The 12,019-nt window shown below is 46.5% G+C and overlaps 1 protein-coding gene across 3 annotated transcripts in view; it reads left to right on the top strand.

The window, feature by feature from the left end:
- Positions 1–10,916, top strand: part of NPRL2 (NPR2 like, GATOR1 complex subunit) — a 21,025-nt gene extending 10,109 nt beyond the window's left edge. For all 3 annotated transcript variants that reach the window (XM_024193640.1, XM_024193638.1, XM_024193641.1), the window contains exons 10-12: positions 7,712–7,829; positions 8,399–8,541; positions 10,168–10,916. In XM_024193640.1, coding sequence (XP_024049408.1) covers positions 7,712–7,829; positions 8,399–8,541; positions 10,168–10,235 — 329 coding nt within the window. In that variant the 3' untranslated portion in view covers positions 10,236–10,916. The remainder of the gene's footprint in view (positions 1–7,711; positions 7,830–8,398; positions 8,542–10,167) is intronic.
- The last annotated feature ends 1,103 nt before the right edge of the window (positions 10,917–12,019 follow it).

The raw sequence follows: 12,019 nt of genomic DNA, 5'->3' as shown, positions 1-12,019 counted from the left end.
CAATATTATCTACACATTATCTACACAAGGTCGCAACAACTTCTCACACAGTTCTTTCCCACTCACCTCACACGATCCTCGCTTCTACAAATCTCGCGTTATTAGGGTTACAGTTAGCCTGACTCTTGCTAACAAACTGTCATGCATTGCAATCCCCTTCCTGTCAGTTCTTTCTCTGCTTCCACAACCCCCCCTTTTGTACTACTAGTACAACAAACATTTTCAAATCTCTATTTGCATTAAGTCTTGGAATTCAGATTCTGTATCGGATGCTTCAACCTTAGGGGTTTTGATTGGATGTAATGACAATGCATGATGAGCATGGACATGAAAGGTATTACTATTATTACGTCCTTTACAACAACAATAACATAATCCTAAGCTAACTAATAGCAACACAAGCAATAACATTCCCATAGCAATAATATGATGGGGTTATTGTACAATTTTAGTCATAAAGCACAATACATCATACTTAGTACATAAAGTAGACACTTTATAAGCTGTATGAAAGGCATACTTTTCAACATAATATATATTTTGAAGCATGTAAATTTGCCCTTGTATTTCAGAGATTCTCTGAACCTCTGGTAACAGTGAAAGCAAATTCTGAAATTGATCAGGCACTAAACTAGTTTAATTAAAGGGTATCTGGAACCTAAGGGCTACTTGCAAAATTCTATCTGCAGGCCAGTAAATAATATGATTGCCTGCAGTGGTAATGAGATTAAAATGTATGTCTTGCAATGTGGTGGTTTTAACATACACATAGCTATTATTAGCTTAAAAAAGTAAGTGTCCTGTCAGGGTAGTTCCTTGTCCCCTACCCTCCCAGCAAACGTAGACATGAAGAGTAACAACTTCTCCTGGCTTCAGTTTATGGATACACTGAAGCTGTGGGGGTTCTAACGGCCAAAATGTCCATTGACTCCCTATCCCCATTCAAATGTCAGGTGTAATACCAGGAGCACTGACTAAAAATCGATTGGGCATACCAGGTAGTCTAATTTCCCAGATGTCTCGGTGAATTACCCAATCCCACATGCATCCTCCCCACGGACCCGGCAGGATTCGGTATGTGGGAGCCCGCCCCCGCAACCGGTCCATATGCTTGGAAGGAGCACTGTGAATGTCCGCACTTCCACCCAGAAAGTCTCCAAGTATGTCTCCATGGCCACAGATCAGATGGTACTCCTGATGTGTCTGTAAGGGCAGTGGGCCAAGCCTGATGCTCTAGATCATTCCAAATGACCATTAGCTGGTGATTCAGGAAATCCTGAATTTCTGAACATGCTAGATCCCACTGCAATGCCTTCCCAGCCTCAGTGATATTCAATACCATCTCCGTCAGCAACTTCTGGGTCATTGAACTAAGGGCGTAAATAACATGTAACTCACCAACCACAGCCTGTACCTGGGTTAGCTGTGCCCCAGAAATAAGGCTAGTGGCCTTCTCTAGTTGCCCCAATTTCTCATCATGTTCTTGGTTCGTAAAAACATTCCAAACTGCTGCTGCACTATTGGCCCCATCCCAAAGGGATCCGGTCAAGTCTCCCTTCTTTCTAGAGGAAATAACCCAAGCCCTCTGTTGTGTTAATTTAATGGCAGCCCCCTTTGAACAATTTGGGTATGTAGAGGAGATCTGGAAACTGGATAAGGGTAATGAAAATTTAACAGTCCCTAGTATAGTGTTAATCACAGTCCATTGATATCCTAATACATCTCTCTTTGGTGTAGTACTATACCACATCTGTTGGTTGAACACCTTTATGTATTTCTGTGAGGCATGATATTAATGGCATAAGAGGGGGTGTACTGCAATAAGGTACAGGTAACATTATTAGTCACTGGAATAATTTCTATGCATGTAAAATTTCCAGTGGCAAAACAAACTCTTTGGGTATTCGTTTAATTGTTCACTAATTGGGTGACCAAATAACAATAAGGGCCTCTCTCATTTAACACAGTGCAAATTCCAGGAACAGCCATCATATCTATTTCGTTATAGAACCCATCAATTGCAATTACAGATTCTTGGGGTTCACTGGTAGTGATATCATGTATTTCTATCTCCACTGATCCATTTGTTTTCCATTCAATTGTTCGCTTATATGGGATATCCTGAACCTTAAAAATAATTTTTTTTCAAACAATATTTAAATAAATCACTAAAGTGTGAAGGCATTGGCCATTGGTTTTATCAAATATATGGCATTGTCTGTATTTGGATGTGTTACAGGGGTAATAGTGTAATGGAGGAGATGGCAGGGGCAATGGCAACAAGGTGCCTTTGGTACTTATTTAAAATCCAATTAGGCAGGGCAATACATGCTGAAGGACTTATCCAAAACACAGGGCGCAGCCTGTAGAATAAACCCCAAAATCCAATCAATACCACATTCCCAAGCATGGGTCCCACAAGTTTCTTCCTGCCAGTGTATAATTCTTTATTTCTTCACCAGGGTCAGTTCTTAATGTCTTTTGTAGTCAGGAATCCCTGGACTTTTTGTAGTTTCAATGAAGCAAGTGTTCCTTCTTCTCTTTTCCTGAAACAGTGTGGTTCAGCACCATACAGGGGAGAGGTTACTAGCACATCACCCTGTAATGGTTTTGCTTCTTCCAGAAAAATCCAAAGGCACATTAGGTCTGTCAGTGGACAAGGGAGAGGTTACTAGCGCTTCACCTTGTCTTTTTTTCCCTGCTGTCCAGAAGGCACAGCAGAGCTAGAAGGAGAAATAGGCTGATCATCAGTCGGAGAGTCCTCCCGAGGTGGAGGGGTCTTTTTCCAGTGCGAAGCATGAGTCCAGGTAGGCAGTCCTTGGCACTTCACAGAGGTGTTGGTGGTTAACAGGACTTGGAAAGGGCCTTTCCAGCATGGAGCCAAAGCAGTCTTTCATTGATGGACTTTACGTAGACTCAGTCTCCTTGTTTCAATGAATGGCAGGGCTGCTAGGGTCTTTGGGTAGCACTTCTTTTATCTGTGAGAAAAGAAACCTAACACATTTCATTAATGCCTGGCAGTGTTTTGCAGATCTCATAGTTGCTTGGGCACATTCAGGCCCCCCTTTTCTTGGCTGTCAGCCAAGTCTTAGTTGTGGGCAGTGTCCTTGGATGGGGCCAGCGTCTTATCTTTGGACTGAGCTTGCTAGGTATTTTTTTCTCTGTTAACTCGTTCTGTTCTTTTTCCTTCTCCCCTTGGCTTCTTTTAACCTACAAAGGAAACTTCCACTCTTCACTCATACACCTTTTCCCAACAATGAACACATACACATTGCCATTATACAGTACATTAGTCTTATTATTCAATGTATGCCATGTACACCCTTCCAGTAAAATAACTTATATACAGAGCTTTGAAGCAACAAACCAGGACAAGCACACCCACTTTTGAGGCGTTCACTCGGTACAACCTCTGGTGTCCAATAGCTTTCCTCCCTCCCCAGCCCTCTGGCTAGAAATCTGAGGTAGCCAGAAGGATCCCTTGTGCAATATGGGGAGTGGGTTAACCTTCCATGTCCTCGCTTCCAAAGACTGTTGGTATGCAAATTTTAACAACAATTTTTCAATTAAAAAATCTGGCCAATGAAGTTTCTTTTTCTTTCTTAAGCAAATGTATTAGACTTTAGTATATCACATTTTCCTGATTTATCCAAACACTTTGTATTCCAAGTTGAGTAAAACAAGTATCTGCTTTTTGATTTAACCCTTCTATTTAATTTTGAACTAGACTGTCTTATGAAAATATTAAACACAATAATTCTGGCCACAAGACAAACACCACAAGACAGGACATAGAACACAAAAATAATTCCTATTGTACCAGTAAATGCATGGTACGTTGAATGCTGTTCAGCTGGCATCCATTTTCTCTGATGATCTGAAAGACAAAAGAACAGAGGTCTAGCCCTTTTGGGCAGTCAGTCATTGCTTAAAATATTTCCTTTATATACAAATATTCTTTTTCTTTTCAGGCAAAACAGAGGAATTACCCCATATTTCCTTGTATTTGTTTCATAGGCAGCCCAGGTTTCAGTGGCTTCTACTTTATCAGTTAGATAATTTGCATTAGTACAGATGCTTTCTGGCTTGCTTCTGGATCCAAAGCTATCCACAGCTTAAAGAAAAAAAAGGACACAATTAACTTTTAACTCCTGTTTTCAAACACACAGTGATCTGAAAAAGACAACACAACTTATTTTGGTAGGTTTGCATTTCTTTTACCTCTGCTACAATATACGCTGCACATGTTCTGGGGAAAATGCACATCCTCTCCACAATTCAATTTCCCCAACACTAGCAGCATCAATTTCTACACAAGGTGTAACTGTTTCTTTTGTGCTTACAAAATCTCCATGCACCCCTAGTAAGACAGTTCGACCACACAGAGTCAGGGGCACTGTCCTTCTTTCTCTCTACCAGATCTTTCATCTGCTATTTTGTTACCCAAAACCAAATTCAAATCTTTTATTCTCCTGGCTTTGACTACCCTGCTGCAGCCACAACCTTTGGTCTTTAATTAAAACATTTTAAATCTTGTAAAGCATTAAGTCACCTTAAGGATTAAATGCTAAATACCTTAAACAACACTAGTTTCCTGTGTCTGGCAAAAGTATTCTCAGTTTTGCAACTTTAAAACAATACCAATTCATCTCAAACTTATATAAAACAGATTGTACACAGCAGGAGTGTTCTTCAGCAAATTAGACTAACGTATTCATAGTCGAATAATTCCACTTAAATAACCTCTTGCCTGGATTACTTACAGACATTCCTACCAAATTTCACTGCTTGATTCTCTCTAGCAACTACAGAGTTAACTTCTCACTCTCTTTCCTTAAATCACTTGCTTGTCTCCCAAAACGACACCCAATCAACTCAGATTTTACCATTCCAATTATTGTCCTGGGGATTTGAAATCCCCATGCTTATAATTACTTACTCCTTTCCTTCCACTATGCCCTCAAAGTTTCCAACCTGTTTTCCAATCTCTCTCTCTGTTGCCTGCCCGCTTGGGCCCAATCCTGCTTTTCTCGCTGAACCGTCCCTTCCATGGGCACCGGCTTGTTCCACTACCAATTTAGCTAGGAGGGTGGACTTCTCAACTAGCCCCCACCCTTCCTGGTCTCTTCCCTTAAACATTCTTACTCACAAGGCTACCCGAATCCTCCCTTGTGAGGCTTGCCACCTGGGCAAAACACATGGCCCATTGGCGTTTAACTATTCAATTTTCTCTTGTGGCAAACACACTGCTGTTACAGCATATGCAAACACAAATGGTTAAATTCTGACAAGTCCCTGAAGGACCGGTACTTGCTTAGCCAGTGCTTCCTTTTCTGCCTGGAAGTCCTGTCTCAAGGCTTGCATCTTGCCCTGGGCGTAGGTTTGAGTTGCTGCCTGGTTCATGATCTGTGCTCTTAATTGCTCAATTCTAGTTATCAAGTACACAACTCTTCCCTTTTCTCCAACTTCTCTATTGCCTAGTCCTGCTATGACTGGGGGTAGATCCACTTGACACCCTTCCCGGTCAACCGGGGTGGAGAGAGGAATGCTAAACCCCTCTCCGGTTCTCAGACTTGCTGCAGCTGAGAGTAGGCGCACTTTCATACTCTCACACGTACGTCCAGACTGGCCACGTCTGTGTATAACGTTCAGAGAAGGTGCTGTGCAATCTCCAACTTGCTTCCTCTCTTCGGAGGGCAGTTCTTTTACGCCCTGGGGTCTCCTGGGGTGTCTTTTCAGAGATTCCAGTCCAGGCCGGCTGCCTGTGGCTTCTTCAGCGTCCCCAAACCACGCCGGCTCCAGGGTCGCAAAAGCAGACTGTTGGATCTCACTGGACAGTTAAGCTTTGCAAATGTAATCTCAGCACTGTAACTTGTATTGCCTTTGGTTTGACTATGTCTATATATATATTTTTTTTTTTTCACAGCCAGCTGGGGCCGAAAGCAGTTTTTCTTTGTACTTAGCCTGGTCTGCGTTGATTCTTGACCTTGAACGCAGATCAACTTTCTCTTTAGCTGAATTTCAAATTAACCCGTTCCTTTCCTCAATAGACAAATTGCTCCCATTGTGTGTCAGAGGCTTTTTGGTGATTAAAAGCTCCTCTGAGATGTATGATCTTATCTAGATTGAAGGTACCTTCTAGTGGGCATTGTTTAGATGGATTTGCATGCGTGTAATGATTCCAATTCTCTAAAAACCTGCAGGTTGTCGGACCACAATGTATGTACATGAAATAAGATGGGGTACCCTTAGGGGGTGAGAGGGAATGCTTAGACTGTCCCCCACCCATTTTCCAATCACACACACAGGGAGGGAGGATGCCCTGTCCGCGCTAGCGGCACATAAACTAAGGATCTCTCCCTGCAGGGTACTCACACAGGAGAGACTAACGAGGATGGCCACGACGCTCCTACACCTCCCTTCAGCAAAGAGCGTCGGCTAGTCTCTGAGAGACGGCACCGCTCACTCTCTTTGCATCCAGCGAGATGATCAGACTGTCAGTGGCTCACACAGAGAGAAAAGGGGAGGGAAGATGGGTTCACACACTCCTAGACCCAGGTAGCTTCCTCGCCGGACGATGCCAGGCCGAGTTAGCCCACCGTGGGTCAGATCTCCTAAAAGATCCTCTAGTCACCGGGCTTGCATTAGAGTAGTTCTGGTCACGAGCCAAAAGACTTTGCAGAGTACTCTGGGTGTCTTCCGGTAACTCTCAATTCACACTGGTGTGCGCGTGCACACACACACGCATACGCATCCCCCCCCTCCCCCCCAAGGCCTCTATTTCTAAATACCACGATGCATCTATACCTTATGTCCGGACTCAATACACTGAGGCGGTAACAACCCCTCAGCACCGGTGCATACCTATGCATCTCTCTTATGCATATGGGGGTGGCCAAACTAACAGTTCCCCAGAACCGCATACAACTACCTTATTGGGGGCGGCAAAACAATTCCCCAGAACCGCTCTGCATCTGATCTTGCTGTACAGTCAATAAGTTCGGATGGCGTGAGCTCAACAGGGACTGATGGCCCCACGGACAGTCCTCCTCCAACACCCCAATAGAGATTTCAAAAGGTCTCCTACCTCTGTTGTGGCGCCATGGGGTTCGAAGGGGAACGATCCGTAGCAGCTGCCAGTGCCCCTGCAGGCGTTGCCATCCCGGACGAGCCCCCAAATTGTTGGAGAATAACAGAGTTCTCACTTTTTGTTTGGGTGCAGCAAGTTAGATACTTTATTTTCTCTCTATCAATTGCGTAGAGGGAGAGAGCTAAACAGGTCTCTCAACAGGTAAACAATTACAGCAAACATTTATACCTTTTGTTACAGACAATAATGAGCAACAGTTGCATTTTGTTTATACATAGGTCATTCTGATATCTTGTTTTCCTCGCTTGTTTAGACTCTAGTCTACATACAATATTATCTACACATTATCTACACAAGGTCGCAACAACTTCTCACGCAGTTCTTTCCCACTTGCCTCACACGATCCTCGCTTCTACAAATCTCGCGTTATTAGGGTTACAGTTAGCCTGACTCTTGCTAACAAACTGTCATGCATTGCAATCCCCTTCCTGTCAGTTCTTGGTGGAACGGTATTGTGGAAGCAGAGAAAGACACACTGGGATTGGCCAGGGCCTGTTAATCTCCAGGACAATCTCTTCCTTAGCTCTATCCCCTGTTCAGTGGTGTCTCTCTTCCCCACAGGTCACAAGCGAGCCAGTCTGAGAGACGTCTTCCAGCTCTACTGCGGGCTGAGCCCTGGCACGACGGTGCGAGACCTCATCTGCCGCTACACCCTGCAGCTTCAGAGAGTGGAAGAAAGGTCTGAGGCTGCATCCCCTTTCCGAAGGAAGCTCTGAGGATGAGGCCATGACATTGCTGCATGCCAGTGGAAGCGCAGATGTATGCCAATGGCTCAGTGATGCGGGAAGCCCATGGCTAGTTAGCAGAGCTAGCTTAGGGTGTCCCCCTCAGTATCATTCACCCAACTTTACAGATGGGGAAACTGAGGCACAGCAGCAAAGTGACTTACCCAGGGTCACACAGTGAAGCTGCAGCAGAGGCAGGAGCAGAGCCCAGGTCTCCTGACTCTGTTTCTTGCTCTAGCACCTTCTTTTTTCAGAGTCATACTGAGATTATGGTTCACTTTCTGCCAGCCCAGCAGCCCTAACTGTTGGGTCGTGTGGTGAAGTCCTCCTCATTGGTGTGTAACCTCCAAACCTGCTGGCAGGTCACCTGCTCAGCATTCTGACTTGGCTCGAGTGGGAGGAGAGGCTGGGTTGGAGCTGAGCCCCCCAGGCATTTGAGACCATGTGGCTGGCGAACGGACCCTTCCAACTCTAGGTTTCCTGGGATGGCAGCCCTTCTGAGAGCAATTCCTTCTTCTCTCAGGAAGCTCGTCCAGTTTGGTTTGATGAAGGGCCTCATCCGACGGCTCCAGAAGTATCCCGTGAAGATAGTGCGGGATGAGAAAAGTCACCCAGCCCGGCTGTACACAGGCTGCCACAGCTACGATGAGATCTGCTGTAAAACAGGTACAGGAACCTAGCGTTGTGTGTTTGTGTGAGAGAGAGAGAGGAGAGACCAAGCATGGCTCAGCAGTAGGAGGGGGTGTTAATTCAAGGTCTGTAACATTTGGTACTCTAGGATTTGCATTGCAGTAGCATCTATGAGCTGCAGTCATTGCATTAGGCTCTGTACTGCTGTGGGAGGGATTTTGTTCTTGCAATTTGGATGAGTTGCAGCAATATTGCAGGAGTTGCAAGGCACCAGACAAACCCACTTGATCAAATGAAATAGCTTGCAGACGTTGCCCAACTTCACCTTGTAACAAACCTAGCTGAGAGCCGTTTTCCATCCGTGCTGGGCCCTAACAGTGGGAACTCAGGGCCCCAGAAGAGGTTCCGGCTCAGGAGACCCTTTCAGCAGAACCCATTTGATTTTTTTTTTTCCTGGCCCTTTCTTGAATCCTGTTTAGACAGCAAAATATTGGAGTGTTCACAGTAGGGTCGCTGCTTGTATAAGGCAGTGCTGCATGCAGCTCATAGAAGCTTAAAGTCTAGAACAGATGCAGAACAAACAGTTCAGCCGTATGCTAGAGAGAGATGCAGAAGGAATCTCGTGGGGATCGCTGAAAGGCTCAATGGAAAGGTGTGTTTTGGAGAGGGAGCTGGCTGTAGGAGGGGATTTGAGAGCTGAGCGCCTCAGAAGGGTATTAGATGAACCTTTTTTCCTCTGGAGATTTGGATTTAAAAGTGGATACGCCCCACACCCGGCACGAACTTAGTGGGAGGGATAGCTCAGTGGTTTGAGCGTTGGCCTGCTAAACCCAGGATTGTGAATTCAATCCTTGAGGGGGCCACTTAGGGATCTGGGGCAAAATCAGTACTTGGTCCTGCTAGTGAAGGCAGGGGGCTGGACTCGATGACCTTTCAGGGTCCCTTCCAGTTCTATGAGATAGGTATATCTCCATATATTAATAGCTGTCCACATCTCAACCGCTGGACTGCTTGGGGCGCTGGAGTGTCTGCTCAGGAACAGCCTAAGAGAAGGGTTGGCATAGGGAAGTTACAGGTGAGGGGGAGCAATGCATGAGCCACTGAGATCACTGGCCGTACCAGGGAGGGAGGATGTTCTCTGGAAAAGGCTAAAACTGAAATGGGCGTCAGAGGTGAGGAGTTTTGTGGGCAAGATTGCAATCAGTGCGGGTGTCAGAGGTGAGGGTTGAGATAGGTTGGCAAAGCAGAACGGGGAAAGCTGGCACAGTGCCAGTCTATATTGAGTCTTCCTTTTATCAGACATGGCCATCAGCACTGAAATGGTAATTGCCGAGATAGCCAGGATCAAACTGTGATATCTGGCTGGTCTAGGTCTGTGTTTTAGCCCCACTTTTCCAGTGACCAAGCTGGGAGACCCAACAGTGAATCCACAGATTCTGGATTTTGTGCCATTCTTCAGCTCAAACCAAGACCCAATGGCTGGAGCATGAGAGTTGAGGACTCAACTCAACATAATCAGGCGTTCTAGTCTTGAGTTGTGTCACCCCTCTGCCTGCCTTTCCCCCCATCAGCGATAACAGGGACTTTGGTTGGCAGGGTGGACTCACATTAGTTCCATAGATGTGCTGGTTCTAACACTGTTGTTCTCTGCTTCTTCCTGAGGCATGAGCTACCGAGAGCTGGATGAGAGACTGGAGAATGATCCCAACATCATTGTTTGCTGGAAGTGAATCTCTCTTGGGGAAGTACCAGCAGCACCCTGCCCCACAGAGAAAAGAACGCTGGAAAAGGATGGCTGAGCTGTCCACATCTCAGAGAAGAACTGAGACCCCCGACTGCGGCTCTTTCAAGTGACTTGGCTTCTCTAGTGGAGAGTATGTTGTGTATTTCAGGCTAATGCTGCTTGGAGAAAGAGAGAGAACTCACGTCGGATGTCTTTGCGTTCCTCCACAATGGCAAAGCATAGGTCCCACATCTCAGTGCAAAGCGAACAGTGTGTGCTGGCCAGCTGCTTTTTGCCATGTGCCACTGAAATCATCGGTTCCCTGGTGTCTGTGCCGGCCTTCTTGCTGCCCAGCTAGGTCACATAGAAACATTGTCATTGCTGTATTGGGGATTGTTGAAGGGTGTCCCCTTGCTGCACATACAATCTACATGTGGAACACCTGAGTCCTTGTGTTAAAAGGGAAGGGGGCTGGTTTCCTTTCCACTCTCAGAAGCACTGATAGTTTTGCCCCAACTATTTTTTCTCCAGCCTCCCAGCATCTCCCATTGCAGCTGGGAACGAAACACCTATGCTTGCTGTTCTGTGGATCTAGCAGCAGAGGGTGCTGTAGGAGTGGAGTAGCCAGGTTAGGTAACGGGAGGTGGGGGCTGAGTGAGTGAATCGTAATAAAACTGTTCAAATTGCATTTTGAAGTTTTGGTGAATTTCCAGTTTCGTGGAGGATGGAAACTGGGGGTGTGAGCTGGTGTTCTAAGCAATGACCTTTTAGTCCCATTAGAACTAGTCTGGCTTTGGTTATGGGGGCGGTATGTGGGAGGGAAAATGGTTAACCCTCCATTGTCGATTGCAGAGTTTCCCAACCTGTGGGTCGGGCCCCAAAACTGGGTTGCCAGAATGCGTCAAAGGGTAGCATGGCAACTCCTGTCCCATGGGGCAGGCTGGGCTCACCTCCCTGCTCCAGGCACTGCAGCGTCTAGAGCCACTCAGGTTTGGCCCAGCCGTCATGATGACAGGAGCCCAGGTAGGCCAAATTTGAGTGAATGGCACCACAACCCCACTCCACAACTCCACTCACACAAATTTGGTCCAGTCAGGGGGCAGGGCAAAACCAGTGGTTGCAGCACCCGGAGCAGAGAGCCAGGCCCAGACAGCACCACAGCTAAGGAGCTGCCACTGTGGGGAGTGCTGAGCAGGACCCAATCCCCCAAGGGGGCAGAAGCTGACTGAAACCACTATAGGGCAGGGCTGTAACTGGGGTGGGGTGAGCAGGGGCAGCTGCCTGGGCCAAAAAGCTGCAGGGGTGGCTCAGGCTGGTGACACCAGGGGACTCGGGGAGGGAGCGCCACCTCCACCCCCTAACTCATCTCAGTGAGCTACCCAGCCTGTGTGTGTTGGGGAGGGAGCCAAAAAATCGGGGAGGGGGGATGACTCACGATTCAGTTGTTGATTAAAGAATTTGACCATAATTAACACACAAGGACTTTAATGGTTCCTAACCTTCGTGTGCAGTGTGGGGGCCTCGAATGCAGGAGCCCTGGGCTGGGACAGGGGAACCAGAGAGGGAAATGGACCAGGCTAGTCCCTCACTGGACAGGCACAATGGAATGTAACAACCCAGCATGAAGTGTGTGCATGTGTGTGTGTTGGGGGGGAGGGGAGGGACTGGGAGTACAGTAAATTGCAAATTAATAGGGACAGAACTTTAAAAATACTGCTTGGGTCTGTACCAAGAGGTGGTACCTGCTGTTCATCTCTTCCCTCAAGGGCACCCTGTGCCCCCCTGGTATTG

This window comes from Terrapene carolina, unplaced genomic scaffold (assembly GCF_002925995.2).
Source record: "Terrapene carolina triunguis isolate 2854851 unplaced genomic scaffold, T_m_triunguis-2.0 Scaffold235, whole genome shotgun sequence".
Taxonomy (NCBI): Eukaryota; Metazoa; Chordata; order Testudines; family Emydidae; genus Terrapene; species Terrapene triunguis.
Note: the sequence above shows the minus strand (reverse complement) of the source record. Positions and strands in the feature narration are given on the sequence as shown.